The sequence below is a fragment of the Camelus bactrianus genome, chromosome 6 (assembly GCF_048773025.1).
Source record: "Camelus bactrianus isolate YW-2024 breed Bactrian camel chromosome 6, ASM4877302v1, whole genome shotgun sequence".
Classification (NCBI taxonomy): domain Eukaryota; kingdom Metazoa; phylum Chordata; class Mammalia; order Artiodactyla; family Camelidae; genus Camelus; species Camelus bactrianus.
The window spans coordinates 635,031-652,008 of NC_133544.1; the positions used below are offsets into that span (position 1 = coordinate 635,031).

At 62.6% G+C, this 16,978-nt stretch overlaps 2 gene segments (V, D, J or C); both read left to right on the top strand.

The window, feature by feature from the left end:
• The window catches only part of LOC105079990 (immunoglobulin alpha-2 heavy chain-like), a 51,960-nt gene extending 35,187 nt beyond the window's left edge, over window positions 1-16,773 (top strand). The window contains 3 exon segments of the C gene segment in view: window positions 15,326-15,631; window positions 15,839-16,165; window positions 16,331-16,773. Coding sequence covers window positions 15,326-15,631; window positions 15,839-16,165; window positions 16,331-16,725 — 1,028 coding nt within the window.
• LOC105080037 (immunoglobulin heavy constant epsilon-like) lies at window positions 2,256-6,273 on the top strand. The segment is given in 5 exon segments: window positions 2,256-2,361; window positions 4,542-4,838; window positions 5,019-5,342; window positions 5,435-5,755; window positions 5,826-6,273. Coding segments are annotated over 5 exon segments (1,374 nt in total).
• Window positions 16,774-16,978: the final 205 nt, after the last annotated feature.

Consider the following 16,978-nt stretch of genomic DNA (forward strand, 5'->3'; position numbering starts at 1 on the left):
TGGAGCTGCCACCCAGTCAGGGTCCTGGTCAGGAAGGGTCTGAGAAACACCTGTGGCTTGGCCTTCCCTCCACACAACTTGCTGGCCTGAGCCCATGACCCACACCCTCCCTGCCCCTCACCTGCAGCCCAGCACCTCCTGGGAAGCCTGGGGAGTGCTGGTGGTGAGGGGCTGGCTGGGCACTGAGGCCTCTGCCTCGAGTGCCCACAGCCTGGGAAGAATGAGCAGGGAGCTGCCAGGGGGCCAAGCCCTCAGCTCCACACACTCACACAGTGCAGGCTGCACGGCCTGGCACCACCTGGCAGGAGGCTCCCCGAAGGGGCTCTGCCAGCTCTGTGGTTTCTCAACCTTGGGTCCTTCCAAGGAACTCAGCAGTTCCCCCCTCCCCCTCCCACACAGCATCTGTGCCTGGGGCCGAGGGTGGGGCCAGATGGACCAGGACAATCTGTGCTGGGGCAGAGCAGTCAGGCTGGGCCCTGGCTCCCCCCAGGGCCCTGGCTCTGCACCCTGGGCCTGCCCTGGCCGTCCCACAGCAACCCCGGGGTCTTCCCAAGGGAGACCAAACATTCCTGCAAGGGTGCAGCCTGACCCAGCCTGTCTCCGCACAGCCTCCCTGCGTGGGGACAACCGGCCCTGGTGTCCTGGGTCCTGGTGTCCTGGGTGTCCAGGGGGTGGGGTCCTGGTATCTCCCTCTTCAAAGACCGCATGTCCCCTCCCAGAAGCCCATGCTGATGGCGAGCCTGGCAAGTGGCCATGGCCTCCCCTTTGTGTGCACTTGGGCTGTCGGGGGTTCTGGGGACACACAGGCCTGCAGGGCACGTCAACAGCACGGGGACTCAGCCCGCCGCCTGCTCAGTGCGTGTTAGTGACTCAGCCCGCCGCCTGCTCAGTGCATGTTAGTGGAGTGTCCACAGCAGACCGGCCACCCCAGCCGACCAGCGTCAAATGTCGTGGGCACCTCTGTGAAAGCCACTCCGTGGTCCCCACACCCCTGAGGGAACAATCGCAGCCTGACATGACATGTATGGCCCAGGCTCCAGCAGCTACATGGGTCTTGCTGAGCCACCGGCCACGCTCACAGCCACATCCAGCCTCCTCACAGGACCCTGCCAGCCCTCAGGGCCACACGGCCCAGTCACTGCAGGACACTGTCCGACTGGGAAGCCAGTACGCAGGCAGCAGGGTGCCAGGAGCCAGGGGGGACCAGAGCCTGCCTGTCCCCAGGTGAGCCCACAGCCCCCACGCTCGCGCCCAGAGCCACCCCCACTGGGCCATCCCCGGTCCACTCCTCTGGGTGGTGGGACACAGGCATGAGGACAGTGTGTGGTCAGGAAGCCCTGCCCTCCATCCCGGCTTCTCACACACAAAAAAGCCAAGACCGCTTCCCAGCGAAGCTGCCTCAGGAGCAGCGGTGGCTGTGCCTGCGCCCCTCCCTTCCCAGGCCATCGTGTGACCACAGTGCATGCCGACAGCCCTCCGAGTCAGCCCACGGCACTGAGGGGGAGAGGCCACGAGCCGGGCAGAGAGGAGCAGAGCCTGAGACCCTGCTGTCACTCGATCATCTTCCCAAGAACAGAGAGAGAAAAGGGAACTTCCAGGGCTGCCAAGGCCCCTGGGGGTTCCCACCCCGTTTTTAGCTGAGAGCACTGGGGCAGAGCTCCCTCCCCCAGGCCCTATTTTCTAGACGCAAAAATAACAGCAATGTTTCTAATGACTCAGCTCATCTGGGAGCCTGTCCAGGGAGCCTGCAGATGGGCCATGCCAGCCACAGGCACCTGACGGAAAACCCAGCACCTCAGGTACCCCGGCCACTGGGGTTGGCCCAAGTGGCAGCCAGGGTGGGCTGCCCAGGCCCCTGCTAGGTGAGGCTGCCTTAACTGCCCCCTGGTGTGGACCAGGCCTCTTGGTCACTGCTTGGCCCTCAGCTGTCCCTTCCCTGCATGGGGACACAGGGAAGCAAGACACTGCCTGAAGCCAGCCTGGAGAAGAGCAAGCAGCTGGGAATCTCAGCCAGGGCAGGGCCCACACACAGGGTGCAGACAGGGCTCTGGGCGTGGACCTGCCTGCAGCCGGCCGGGACAGTGGCCGCCAGCCCAGGTTGGGGGGAGAACAGCAGGGGTTAGTCCCTGTGCGGGACTACACGGCAGGCTGGCCTGAGCCTGCAGCCTGTGGCCTGAGCTGAGCTGGCCTGAGCAGGCCTGATGAGGGCAGGCCAGGCAGGACCAGGCTGGACCAACTGTGGCTTGAATGGTTGGAGCTGGTGGAGGGAGATGAACCGTCCTGGCCTCCACCGGGCCGTGCTGTTCAGAGGGGCTGTCCTCAGCCGTGTGAGACTGTGCCAGGCTGGTGGACTGAGCCAAGGTGAGCTGGGCCGAGCTGGGCAGACTAAGCCAGCAGGGCTGGGCTGAGCTGAGGGGCTGGACGGGCTGGGTGAAGAGGGCTTAGAGAGAATGCCGTCCTCCACGGGGCCAGGTGGGGCTGAGCTGGGCTGTCCTGGACCAGGCGAATTTAGATGGATGGGCGTGATCAGGCAGGTCCAACTGAGCAGAGCTCGGAACTCGCCCACCCTGGGCCGGCTCGGCTGGGCTGGCCTGACCTGAGCCAGGCTGACCTGACTTGACTGGGTGCAGCCGAACTGGGCTGGGCTGTCGGGAGAAACCAGGCTCAACTGAGGAGGCCAAACCAGACACTCAGCAGGGCAAAACAGGCAGTCTGGGCCCTCCTAGGCTGAGCCGGGCTGGGCTGGGCTTGCCTACGTGGGAGGGTGGGGCTGGGCTGGGCTGGGCTGCACTGGGCTAGTCTGGGCAGAGCTGGCTAGGATGAGTTGAACTAGGTTCAGCTGGGCTAAACTGGGCTGGTTGAGCTGGGCTGAGCTGAGCTGGTACGGGTTGAGCTGAGTTGAGTTGAACTGGGCTGAACTGGGCTTAGCTGAGCTGACTTGAGTTGAACTGGACTGAACTGGGGTGAACTGGGATGAACTGGGCTGAGCTGGGCTGAGCTGAGCTGAGTTGAGTTGAACTCGGCTGAACTGTGTTGAAATGGGCTGAGCTGGGCTGGGTTGAGCTGAACTGGGCTGAACCAGGCTGAGCTGGGCTGAACTGGGTTGAGCTGGGCTAAATTGAACTGGGTTGAGCAGAACCAGGCTGAGCTGACCTGGGCTGGGTTGAACTGGGAAAGTTGGGCAAAATTGGACTGAGCTGGGCTGAGCTGGGCTGGGCTGGGCTGGGCTCGATCAGCTGGGTGGACTTGGGTGCTAGGCCAGCTTTTCAAGCTCAGTCAGCTACACTGAACTGAATTGAACTGCATCGTGTGGCCTGGGCTAAGATGAGTTGTTTTGCTTGAAGTGGGGTATCATGGGCCAGACTGGGCCAGGCTGGATCAGGGTGGGCTGTCTTAGCTAAGCTGACTCGAAAAGGGCAGAGCTGGCTGGGCTGGGCTGGGCTGGGTGTGCAGAGCTGCCTTGTCTTGCTGGTCTCACCTGTCCTGACAGAGGTCACCTGGGCTGTGCTCAGCTGGACGAGACAGGCAGAACAGAGCAGGGTGGACAGAGCAGGGTGGGGAAGCAGAGCCAGGAGGGCCAAAGTCTGGAGCTCTGAGGCCAAGGAGGGTACAGACAAGCATGCACCCCAGAGAGGGGAGGGGCCAAGGTCTTCGTCCTCTGCCACAGGGCCTGTGTCAGGCTCCTGGGAGGCTAGCAGGAAGGGTAGAGAACAAGGGGGGCCTGGCTGGTCAGGCGAAGATTGGGGTGAAGGGGGAGCCAGGGCAGAGCAGCTCAGGGAGCGAAGAGCTGACCCAAGGCCACACGGAGCAGGGGCCCAGTGGGTGGCAGGGGGACCTCCCACAGGGGCTTTGGAGGTGGTTCCTGGGAAATGGGGGCCTCTGGATCCCCAGGCTCTTATGTGGTATATGGGTGAAGGCAGAGGGACAGCTTGACGGCTCCTGGGGGGGTCTCAGGGTCCTTGATCCCCAGTGCGGGTCCACGAGTGGAGCGGATAGGCAGCCTGGTAATCCCCGGGGCTGCCTGTGTCCCAGGGCAATGGTGGGGGCAGAGGGCACAGACCGGTGGTTCCAGGGCATTGCAGGGCCCCTGATCCCCAGCGGAGCACTACAGGTGGGGGTGGAGGCATAGCCCGGTCACTGCTGGGTAGTCTCTCTGGGTCCTCAGGCCCTGGCAGGGAGCTGTGGGCTCTGACCCTCAACCTCAGGCAGTAGATTGGTGCCTCCACTCAAGAGCCCCACGTCCTGCCACTCTGGGCTGAGGGCAGGAGTCCTGGCTGAGGCTAGTGACGTAATGCTTGTGGTGGGGACACAGCAGTTGACTCGGGGGGGGGGGGCGTCCCTCAAGAATCAGAAAATGAGGAAAGGGCCCAGAATGAGCCGTCTGTCCCCGAAGGCTGGAGCGGGAATCCCAGGGCTCCCTGCACCAGACAGCCCCCAGCCCCCTGCAGCCCTCACTCCCAGGCCCCCAGGGCAGCAGTGAGCCTGGCATGTGTCAGGTGACAGTCCTGAGCCCAGTGCCGACCCTGGCCCTGTCCCCACAGCCTCCATCCAGAAACCAGCCGTCTTCCCCTTGACCTGTTGCAAAAACACCACCGATGTCACCGCTGTGGCACTAGGCTGCCTGGTCACCGGCTATTTCCCGGGGCCAGTGACCGTGACCTGGGACACAGGGTCCCTGAACAGCAGCACCAGGACCTTCCCCGCTGTCCAAAACCTGGAGTCCAGCCTCTACACCACCAGCAGCCAGGTGACCATCTTGGGCAAGTGGTCCAAGCAGAAATTCACCTGCAGTGTGGCTCACCCTGACTCCAACATCACCATCACCAAGGTTGTCCCTGGTGAGCCAGGGCTGGGCTGGCCCCTGAGACAGCGGGAGGGAGGAGGGGAGGGCTGGGTGGGAGGGGCAGGGAGGAGGGGATGGGGCTCCCATGCCTCCACTTCTGGGAACACCCACCAGCTTGCTCGCGGCCCGGGCCAGGATATCGGGGCACAGGGCTCAGCGAGGCCTCTGCCCCCAGGGTGCTTCAGGGACTTCCCCGAGCCCTCCGTGAAGCTCTTCCACTCCTCCTGCAACCCCGACGGTGACACCCACACCACCATCCAGCTTCTGTGCCTCATCTCCGGCTACACGCCAGGCAGAATCCAGGTCGCCTGGCTGGAGGACGGGCAGGCGGTCACAGACAGGTTCCCACAGACCGCCAATGACAGACCAGAAGGCAAGCTGGCCTCCACCCACAGCCAGCTCAACATCACGCAGGAGGAGTGGCTGTCCCAGAAAACCTACACCTGCCAGGTCACCTATAACGGCTTCACCTATGAAGACCATGCCCGCAAGTGCACAGGTACCGCCCTCACGCACGCCGACACCCAGACACTCGGGGTTCAGAGCGGAGGGCGGGCTCCACCTCACACAGCCCCCTCCTGCACACTGCAGAGTCCGACCCCCGCGGCGTGAGCGCCTACCTGATCCCGCCCACTCCCCTCGACCTGTACGTCCACAAGTCGCCCAAGATCACCTGCCTGGTGGTGGACCTGGCCAGAAAGGAAGGCATGAATCTGACCTGGTTTAGGGAGAACAGGGGTCCTGCACAGCCAGACTCACTCGTCATCAAGACCCAGTTCAACAAGACAGTCACTGCCACATCCACCCTGTTGGTGGACGTCCAGGACTGGATTGAGGGCGAGACCTACTACTGCAAAGTGACCCACCCAGACCTGCCCAGGTCAATCCTGCGCTCCATCTCCAAGGCCCCCGGTGAGCCATGGGCTGAGGGGAGGCAGGGGACTCCCCAGGGGAGCCTGGGCTGACCCACACCTGTCCGCAGGCAAGCGTTTAGCCCCCGAGGTCTACGTGCTCTCGCCACGCAAGGAAGAGCGGGCAGCCAAGGACAAGCTCACCCTCACCTGCCTGGCCCAGAACTTCTTCCCTGAGGACATCTCGGTGCAGTGGCTGAGGAACAAGGCCCTGATTCAGACGGACCAGCACAGCACCACAAAGCCCCACAAGGCCAACGGCCCTTCCCCCGCCTTCTTCGTCTACAGCCGCCTGGTGGTCAGCCAGGCTGACTGGGAGCAGAAGAACAAGTTCACCTGCCGAGTGGTCCACGAGGCACTGCCCGGCTCCAGGACCCTCGAGAAATCCGTGTCCAGTGACCTTGGTAAATGACGCCTGCCCACCTGCCCTCCCCTGCTCCCTCCCCAGCCCCCAGGGCTCCTTCCTCCTGAGATGGACCTTCTGTCCATCATCAATAAACACTCCAGTGCCTGCTCAGAGCCCCGGGCGTGCCCGTTCTTGGGGGTTGGTGGGGTTGTGGGGCAGGGCATCTTGGCACAGGGGAAGGGGAACACAGGGCCAGCGCAGGGCTGAGGCATGAATCTGGGCCCTCCCCACCACCCCACTGTGGGTTTTGCCTGCTCAGAAGGGTCCTCTGAGGGAAGGGACCACAGAGATCCCAGCCCCTACACTCCCAGGTCCAGCTGCACACACGCAGACCCTTTGGGCAGAGAAATGGGCCAAGTCAGAACCCCGCACGGGCTCGTCCCTCACTCTCACCTCCTGGGCACAGATGGGCCAACCCCACAAAGGGGACAGCACTAAGCTCACACCCCTCTGAACCCCACATCAGGCAAGGGTTGGAACCCAGTGCCCTCACCTTGCTGCTCAGACTCACTCCACCCTGAATCGATCGGCACACTGCCCGGCCCTCCACACACCCTCACATCCTCACACCCACTGGCGCCAGGGCTCCGCACCGCCCAAGTCACGCAGCAACTCCAACAGCACCCTGTGCCGCACCTCACACACGCACACAAGTGGCCTTCCACGGCCCACCCTCTACCCAGGCCGCTCCCAAGCCCTTCCCTGTCACACCTGGGCCCTTGGGCCCACCAGTGGCCACACATGGTTTCCTCCGGTGGCCTCAATAACCCCTGGCTAACCCCTCCTTGTCAGCTGCACCCCACAGAGGGACACACAGACACACACTGACACATGGACTGAAACACATGGATGGATATACACAGACATGTATGGACAGACACACTGACATACGTGAGTGGATGTATATGGATATGTGTGGACACAGACACACAAGCACACGGACACACACAGACACACGCAGACACACACGAGATACGGATACATACACACAGGCAGATACACAGATACACACATGGACACACACAAGCACGCGGACACACACGGACAGATATACACACAGACATGCACACAGACACACATGGACAGATACACACATGGTCACACATGGACATACACACACAGACACACCTGAGCACACAGACACACACAGACACACACGAGCACATGGACACACACGGACACACATGCATTCCCTAGCACGCAAGTATCCCCATATCCACACAGAAGCAGGGCATGCACAGCCCACACCCTGAAGATGAGCCCAGAGCGGAGGTCGGGCTGGAGGAGGAGGGTCCTGACTCCAGGGCAGGTGCCAGGGGGCCAGGCAGCTGTGGGGCCAGAGTAGAGCTGGAGGGCAGCTCTGGGGTCCCACAGCCTGGGCAGGATCCACACTTCTGGACCCAGCCCTCAGGGCACCCACTGTGATGACCCAATGACCCAATGTCCATCCAGGCCCACGCTCAGAGCCCCCTCCTGAGGGCTCCAGGCAGGGTAGCCAGCTGTGTGTGCTTAGGGGGGGTCCCCAGGCTGGTGAGAGTGGAGCTGGGCAGCCACGGGCCATGCGAAGGGCTGGGAGGGGGAGCTCTCAGACTGGGGGCCCCAGCCTGCCATGGGGCAGGGAGTCAGAGCTGAGGTGAGGGGCCTGTGGGGGCTGAATGGGGGTGATCAGCAGTCAGAAGAAAAGCCATCAGAAACAGTGGGAGTGAAAACACCAGCCACCTTGGGGACAGGGGACAGGAGAGGACGTGGGACCAGTGCCACCCCCACACAGCCACTGGCTGACTTGGGGGCTTTGAGCCCCCAGCCCTCCAGGGCTGGCCAGTGGCTCTGGGCCGGACAGGAGGGGCTGCCCAGGACCTAGGCATCAGAAACCAGGATGCAGGGCCCCAGTTCTCTCCACTTCCCAAGGGTGGCTAGGCCTGTCCTCCCCCATCGGACCCCGAGGCCAGGGAGGGCTGACCAGCCGGTGCCCACAGAGCTGGGCCTCGAGGACATGTGTGCGGAGGAGGCGGGGAGCGAGGAGCTGGCTGCAACCTGGACCAGCCTCTCCATCTTCATCACCCTCTTCCTGCTCAGCGTGAGCTACGGCGCCACCGTCACCCTCTGCAAGGTGGGTGCAGAGAAGCCTTCTTCCAGGGTGGGGGGCAGCCCAGAGCGGGGAGGGCTCCACGCCCGGGGCAGAGCCCCTCTCACATGTGCCCTCCTCCCAGGTGAAGTGGGTCTTGGCCACCGTCCTGCAGGAGAAGCCCCAGGCCTTCCACGACTACACGAACATCGTGCAGCCAGCAGCCTAGGCCTGGGGATCAGGCGCACGGTCCCGTTTCTCCCCCCTCAGGTGTGACCTGCACTGAGCAGGAGGAAGAAAGAGACAGACCTCCAAGGGGCCGGAGCCAGGGACCTGAAGACAGCACATGGGCGTCCAGACATTCTAGCTCAGCCCCAAGGTCCAAGGTCCAAGGTGCCAAGGGGGCCGGCCCGTCACAGCCCCATGCCCACCCACTTTGGGACAAGTCCCAGGGAGCATCTATACCCTCCACAGAGAGACCTGGGCTGGGCTGGGCATGGTCCCGACCATCCTGGGCTCCTCAGGCCCCCCCATTCTGAGTGGACAACCCCCAAAACACAGTGAGGGCCTGGCCAAGCTCAGAGGCCGCAGCCAAACCTAGGACTCAGTCCCAGTCCAGCCCAATCCAGTGTCCAAGTCCAGCCCAGAGTCCCAGTCCAGCCAAGCCAATCCAGACCTCACTTCCCAGGCTCGGTCCAACCTGCCCCGTGCCCATGCCCACGTGCCCTGGCCCCATGCCCAGCCTTCGTCCTGTGCTCAGCCTTCCTGCTGGCCACCCCCACCTACAGGCCTGCAGAAGAAGGAAGGCAGAGAAGCCTTTCTGGGGAGAGGCCATGGGACTGTCTGGGGCTGTGGGCAGGGCCCCTGGGGTGGGAGGAGGGGCCCCACAGCAGAAGGACCTTCCCACGGGAACCACACAGCAATCAGCTCAGCCCAGCAGCCCCCACCCCCACCACGGTGGCCTCGTCCGGCCTCTCTCTTATCACTTTTCTTAGTAAAGTTCTGTTTCACAAATCCCATGCCACCTGAGCGAAATCCGCCTGTGGTCCCATGTGGTGGGGGGGCCCCTACCCCTAGGATGTGAACAAAGGGCCAGAGGGAAGGGGGCAGAGTACAGCTCTGGGGCCCTGAGGGCCCCAGGGTCCAGCCAGACCCTGCCTCGGCATCTTTCAGTGACCACGGAGGCCCCCGGCTCAGTCTTCTTCGCACCTGCGCGCCTGGCCCCCAGCACAGACTCACTGCCCCCCCCAAACAAACGTGAAAGCAGTGGCCCCACCCACGGTGCGCAAACCCCAGGCGCTCACTCTGCAGCGGCGTGGGAGGCCACGGGAGCACAGCTGCACAGGCCCCAAGGCGGGGCTCCGCACCAGCCTCCTGGCACCCCAGTCCCTGCCCCGGTCTGTCCGTCCACTGAGCTCACGCAGACGAGCCAATCCTTGGGCCCCGTCCTGCCAGCCGGCCGGCTGAGACGTCCCGATGAACAGAGTGAGACACGTGAACAGGCAAGAGCTATCTGGGGCTGGCCACACCGGCCTCAGGAAGAAAGGTTTTCAATAACCAGAAAAGATACAATACGGAGGAAATGAGGGCTGGTGACCCTCGACCCTTTCGAGGCTGTGTGAGCTGTGAAGACCAGTCTTCAGGGCCCTTTGGCCTCGCTCCCAGCACACAAAGCCCAGACCATTCCGACCAGGTGTCCCACTCACGGCCAAGAGCCTTCTGAGAGCCGTGATCTGCGCGGGGAGACCTGGCCTTCCACGGACCCTGAACAGACTCTGCAGCCTGCGGGGACCCGGCCGCCCTGGGAGTGGAAACCCGGGCCTGGGCAACTCTGAGGCTTGTCCAGAGACACTGAGGGTTCGGTTTAAATAGAACATCAGAGCGGTAGGCAGGCCCCTCAGGACAAGGCTGAGGCCGCAGCCCTGCCCTGCACTCACACTCACACTCACACTCCCGTAGACACACACGTGCACACACTCACACGCGGTCTCAGGAAACCAGGCGCAAGTCCAGCTGTTACGGAGTCCAAACTCGCTCTGCTCGCCACGCGGCAGGCCGACAAAACGGGAGACGAGGTGCTGTGGCAAGGAATAGCGACTTTATTCAGAAAGCCGGCAGACCGAGAGGGTGGCAGGCTAATGTCTTGGAGAACCATCCTGTTCCAGTCAGAATACAGGCTCCTTTTATACAAAAAAAAACAGGGGAGGGGGTGTGGTTGGTTGTGCAAACTTCTTGCTGCAGGAATTCTTTGTCCTTGCAGCCGTCCACGTGGGCCAGGCCATGGTGCCCCTGTAAACCTCCAACAAAACAAAGGTTATTCTCTATTTTGCAACTTGCCATCTCTACATAAGTGCAGAAGGGCTAACATCCTTCAAGGTCAGAGCCCCGAGAATAGGCTCTCCTGTCTATTTCAGGCTAAAGGCAACACTGTTTTACAAAAGGTGCAGAGCCAGGGGGAGTAAGCCTAGAAAACAGAGCACAGTGGTTAAAACTAAAGGAACAGATCCAATATGGAGTCAGGTTTGTTCTCCTCTGTTACACCTCCCCCGCCTGCACCGCTCTCGCAAGCCGAGGCCCAGGTGCCCTCCACATCTCCTGAGCTGGGAGCCCCCCCAGGGCTAAGCTGAGGGTCTTCCTTCTCTGACTTGCCCCCCAGATCAGGAGACCCCCCAAAACGGACCCAGAATGAGGATGACAAGGGCTCGGCTCACGTGGGCCCCTAAGAGCTGGGCACTGCTACACACGGGTGACATGCACCTCCCCCAAGCCAGGAGGAGGGCTGCAGCCGCCCCGTCTGGAGGGGCCAGCAGAAGTGGGGGCACCGGCCCAAGAGCAGGGCCGTAGGGAAGGCAGGAGGACCGTGACACCCCGCCAGCTGGCCCCCCACCCAACGACCCCGTTGCACGCACCCTCCCTGCAGCAAGACGCTGCCGTCTCAGGGTCCCCCAGCCCTCTCTCCCTCCTCCATTAGCCCCAATAGTGGGCTGAATGGCGCCTTCCAAAGGCTATGTCCATGTGCTCAGCCCTGCAACCCGTGAATGTGGCCTTATCAAACAAAGGGTCTTTGCAGACGTGATCAAGATTAAGGATCTCAGGACAAGATTGTTCGGGTGGGCCCGACATCCAGTGAGAAGTGTCCTTATGAGGCGCAGACACAGAGCAGGAGGTCGTGTGAGGACGGAGGCAGAGACGGGGGTGATGCCCGAGAAGCTGGGGCCCCCGGAGGGAGCTCAGCTCTGCCACACCTTGATTTCAGGCAACTGGACCAAAAATGAGAAGATGAATGAGACTGAGTTTCTGTTGTCCTAACACACTCAGTCGTGATCCGCTGTTGGGCAGCCCCAGGACACTCATGCATCCAGCCAGCAGGCCTTGGCCAAGCGGGGCCCCTCCTCCTTCCAGAGAAGCTCAGGGAGGACTCATCTGGGCTCTTTCCCTCCCAACTGGACCCTTGCGCTTGGCAAGTCCCTGACGCACGGAGGCGCCCAGTCGGTCTTGACAACAGAGCACACTCGGGCTCAGGCCTTCCCCCAGCTGCTGGGGCCCTCAGGTCATGCAAAACCCCAAGACAAGAATATTGCACTATATTAAGTAATCTATCAGACACACTTAAATATTAACCTACATGAGTTACTTACATCTGCTAGTGAAAGTCTTTACATAGCTAAAATGTGATTAGTAATATTGGAGACAAAGCCCTGAAAAATTAGAAATAAAAGATGTTATCAGATGAGCAACCTCTACTCTGTTTAGAGTTCATGGTCATTACCTACATTTTCTAGGCCACCCCAAGTCCACAGGGACATTCTTCTTTCTGCCCTGAGTTCCGCAGCCTCTGTGCCCATGGTGGGGCCGTGCTGCCCGGGGTGACAGACGGCTGAGGGGAACCAGGAGGCTGTGAGGAGGGCAGCCCCCCAACTCCGCCACCTCCCCCACCACCCTCCTCTGTTTCCTCCACACCAGGCCAGTCTGTTCCTCCTGTTCCCTCAGGGGCGGCTTTGGGGAACACTGGGGTTTCAGATCCCCAGAGAGTTCAGGGCCCAGGCACTCTCTGGCCAGCAAGAAGTCAGATCCTCAGGGCCAGGCATGCACCACGCAGGCACTGCTGGTGCTCACGAGGGCGTAGGGTGGGCCAGAGCCCGCAACCTGGGAGATGTCACTCGTGGGTGATGCTGTGGGCATCCCAGTGTTCATGAGAAAACCCCAGAGGCCACTTGACCAGGCCTGGGTGTGTCTGACCACTCAGCACCACCCAGGCTTCCCACCTCCATGCATCTCCCTACTCCCACCTCACCTGCCCCAACCCCCATCCGGAGCCCACCCCATCCCCAGGACACTGCCAACCTCCTCCACCACCCAGTGTCCCCGCTGGCCTGCAGCTCTCCCCCTGACAGTGTCCTTCCCAGGAGGGACGGTTGATCCCTGTGTGTGGCTCCAGGACCTTGTGTGTGTGAAGAAATGAATGAACAAATCAGGCCCGACTGCCCCGTGTGTGCCCAGGCAGAGCAACCTCCTGAGCAGCACCAGGGCGGGCCAGGCAGGGTGCACGTGCGCAGAGAGTGGGGGCAGACAGGCTCCCAGCAGGGGTGCCCCACGCCCCACTCCAGCTCCAGTTGAGGGCCAGCTCCTCGTGGGGCTGGCCGAGGACGGGCAGCCGCTGGCCAAGGCCAGGCTGGAGAGGCTCCCCACCTGAAGGTCTACAAGGCCTGCTTGCTGGGGTCTCTCTGCCCAGCCTGCCCCTCAGAGCCCCTGCAGCCTCCCCTCTGCCTTCCCTCCACCTCTACCTCTGGGGCCGTTTCTACTTTGAGGACCCTGAGCCCCTGACGGTGCCTACTTCAGCCTCTGTGTCCCTGTACCTCAGCCCCCAACCCAGCCCTGTGGGCAGTCACATGGAGCCACGACCCCTTCACGGCACCCAGCCCTGCACCCAGGTGGTCTCAGGCCAGGTCCAGGTTCCCAGAGGTCACACAGCCCAGGCCACACACACCTGGCCCACCACAGCCAGACCACAGACCAGACATGACGTGGAGGCGAGCAGCCACAACCGGCGGGACAGGAAGTGAGTGAGTGACCCTGTCCGGGGGCCAAACACGGCCACGCAGCCCCTCCCCAGCCGGCCCCTCACAGCATCAGCCTCCCCCGACAGAGCGCAAGTGGCACAGAGCGGGGCAGGGGCCTGCTGAGACCCCACGGCCAGCAGGCAGAGCCTGGCCGGGGTCTGGGCCTCTCTCCACACTCCAGCTCCACTGCGGCGGTGGGCAGATGGCCTGCAGCCTGGGATCCCATGGCCAAGGGGGGCCTGGGCCTCTCCCAGCCACGTTGGACCCCCGGCAGCCTTGAGCAGGTGGGTCCCAGAGGCTGTTCAGGCCTCATCTCCTCCTCAGCCAGGCCACATTGGGCTCTCCTGGGGTGGGAGGGTGGAGGGCAGGCACCAAAAGAGAGAAGAGAGGGAGAGAGGCAGGCCACCACCGACCCTAGACCACAGAGCGAGATGCTGTGCCCAGCAGGGCCAAGCTGGGCTACTGTGGCCTGATCTGGAATGAACTGGGCTGAAGTGGGCTGAACTGAGCCAGACTGAACTGGGTTAAACTGGGCTGAGCTGGGCTGAGCTAGGCAGAACTGGGCTAAAGTAGGCTGAAATGGGTTGAGCTGGGATAAGCTGGTCTGAACTGGGCTGAACGGGGCTGAGCTGGTCTGAATTGGGCTCAATGGGGCTAAGATGGGCTGAGCTGGGCTGAACTGGGTTGAGCTGGGTTGAGCTGGGTTGAGCTGGGCTGAGCTGGGCTAAGCTGGTCTGAACTGGGCTCAGCGGGGCTAAGCTGGGCAGAGCTGGGCTAAGCTGGTCTGAGCTGGGCTGAACTGGGTGGAGCTGGGCTGTGCTGAGATGAGCTGAGCTGAGCTGAGCTGGGCTGAGCTGGACTGAACTGGTCTGGGCTGAGCTGAGCTGAACTGGGCTGAGCTGGGCTGAACTGGGCTGAGCTGGACTGAACTGGGCTCAACTGGGCTGAGCTGGGCTGGGCTGAGCTGAGCTGAGCTGAGCTGGGCAGAGCTGGGCTAAGCTGGTCTGAGCTGGGCTGAACTGGGTTGAGCTGGGCTGCGCTGGGCTGAACTGAGCTGAGCTGAGCTGTGCTGGGCTGAGCTGTGCTAAGCTGAGCTGGGCGAGTGAAACTGAGGTGGGCTGGGCTGGTGCCTGAGGCCAACAGGAGGCGGTGTGTGGAGTGTGGATCATCCCCAGAGCCCTGTCTCCAGCCTGACAGCCCCTTGTATTTCTTGGAGGCACATGAGGGCGATGCAGCCTCGGGGCGAATCTGTGATGCTTCCCTTCCCTTCACCAGTTGCCCTGAGGGGATTTGCAAAAGGACGGTGGGCAGACCCTGCCCTCTGTAGCCCGGCCTATCCAGAGGGGCATCTCAGAAGGACTGAATTGGAACTGGGCTTCGGGCCTCGAGACCCCCATAGCCCGTGGGAGTCAACTGCTAGTTTCGGAGGATGGGAGTGGAATTAGTAGAGTGGGAGTTGGTTGGACTGGGACAAGGACTGGGGGCCCAGGAAGTGGGCCCCTGACCCGGGAAGTGGGAGAGGGGACACCAGAGGCCTAAGCTCCCTCTCCTCCCCAGTGTGAGCCCCAGGACAGCCGAACTGGTCTCTGCAGAGCCAGCTTCAAGCCCAGACGGCTCTGTCTTGTAGCTGCCCTCTCTCCTGGCCACATTCCCTGGGGGAGGAGGGCCTGGTTGTGCCCACTGCACAGAGGGGTGCTGAGGCTCTGACGGTGCTCAGCTGCTCAGTGGGAGAGCTGTGTTTAATAACTCCCAGCTGGGGACAGCCTGCACCAGAGGCCTTGTCCGAGGCGCCCGTGGGGACCCACATGCTAAGAGCCCTGAAGAGTGTATTTAGAAATGGTGGAGCTGGACTCAGGTGGCCACTCCTGAGCCCAGCTGCACCACGTCCGAGCTGTGTGACCTTGGGGCATTCACTAACCCTCTCTGTGCCAGTTTCCTCCAATGTAAAGGAAAGGCAGGCATCGTCCTGTCCTCATAGGGCTGTCTCAGGGGTCCCGTCAGCACGAGGGCCGCCACCTCACAGTGCACCCTGTGTTTCAGAGTCTGCAGTCAGCCCCAGCGTCTTCCCGCTGGGCCCCAGCTATGACAAGGCATCTAGGCAGGTGGCCCTTGCCTGCCTGGTCCACGGCTTCTTCCCACCGGCGCCCCTGAAGGTGACCTGGGGCCTCAGTGGCCAGAACGTGTCCGTCATGGACTTCCCCGCCGTGCAGCCTGCCTCCGGGGTCCTGTACACCATGAGCAGCCAGCTGACCACGCCAGTTGAGCAGTGCCCAGACAGCGAGATTGTGACATGCCAAGTGCAGCACCTCTCCAGCTCCAGCAAGACAGTGAATGTGCCCTGCAAAGGTCAGAGGGTGGGCTGGGGCAGGCTCCCATCATCCCACACTGACCCAGTGCTGGACCGTGTCCCTGTGGGAGCTCAGCTCAGACAGGACTGGGCTGCTGGGCAGAGTTCCCTGGGGGGCGGCCAAGAGGGTCTTGGGCTGGAATCTGAGGACAGGGGAGGGCGGGCAGAGGAGCTCACTGACTGCTCTGGCTTCTCTCTCCTTTAAGTTCCCCCAACCCCGCCCCCGTGCTGCAATCCCAGCCTGGCCCTGCACCCGCCGGCTCTGGAGGACCTGCTCCTGGGCTCCAATGCCAGCCTCACGTGCACGCTGAGTGGCCTTAGAAACCCCGAGGGCGCCCAATTCACCTGGACTCCGTCAGATGGAAAGGTCGCTGTCCAGCAGTCACCCAAGCGTGACCCTTGTGGCTGCTTCAGCGTGTCCAGTGTCCTGCCGGGCTGTGCCGAGCAGTGGAACAGCAAAACGACCTTCTCCTGCAGTGCCACCCACCCAGAATCCGAGAACACGCTATATGCCACCATCACCAAATCCTCAGGTGGGCCCAAACCCCACCAGTGGACAGCTGGGCTCTCCTGAGCCTGCTCTTCCCTGCTGCCCCTGCCCACACCTTACAGGGGGAAACTGAGGCACGGGGTGCCCAGGGGATGGGGGGGCTCTTTCCTCCCTATGCCAACTCCTGATCCGGCTCTCCGTCCTCCAGAGGACGCCATCCGGCCCCAGGTCCACCTGCTACCGCCGCCGTCGGAGGAGCTGGCCCTCAACGAGATGGTGACGCTGACGTGCGTTGTGCGCGGCTTCAGCCCCAAGGACGTGCTGGTGCGATGGCTGCATGGGAACCAGGAGCTGCCTCGCGAGAAGTACCTGACCTGGAGGCCCCTGCCCGAGCCCGAACAGAGCATCACCACCTACGCCGTGACCAGCCTGCTGCGCGTGGAGGCCGAGGCCTGGAAGCAGGGAGACAACTACTCCTGCATGGTGGGCCATGAGGCCCTGCCCCTGGCCTTCACCCAGAAGACCATCGACCGCCTGTCGGGTAAACCCACCCACGTCAACGTGTCCGTTGTCATGGCGGAGGCGGAAGGCGTCTGCTACTGAGCAGCCCCCACCTGCCTGCCCTTTGAATAAACTCCATGCTCGCCTGAAGCAGCCCCGAGCCTCCCTCCGGCCACCCGTCAGTCCATCCTGGGGGTCTGCGCACTCGGGGAGGGGCGGGGCCCGGAAAGGAAGGAGCACCCCTGCCCCAACTCCGAGAGGGGCCCCGGGTTCCCGCCCAACCAGGCACCCGAGGTGCCTTCACACCGTGAGTTTGTGCGAGTGTGTGATCGTGAGTGTGGGTGTGTGGCAGGGC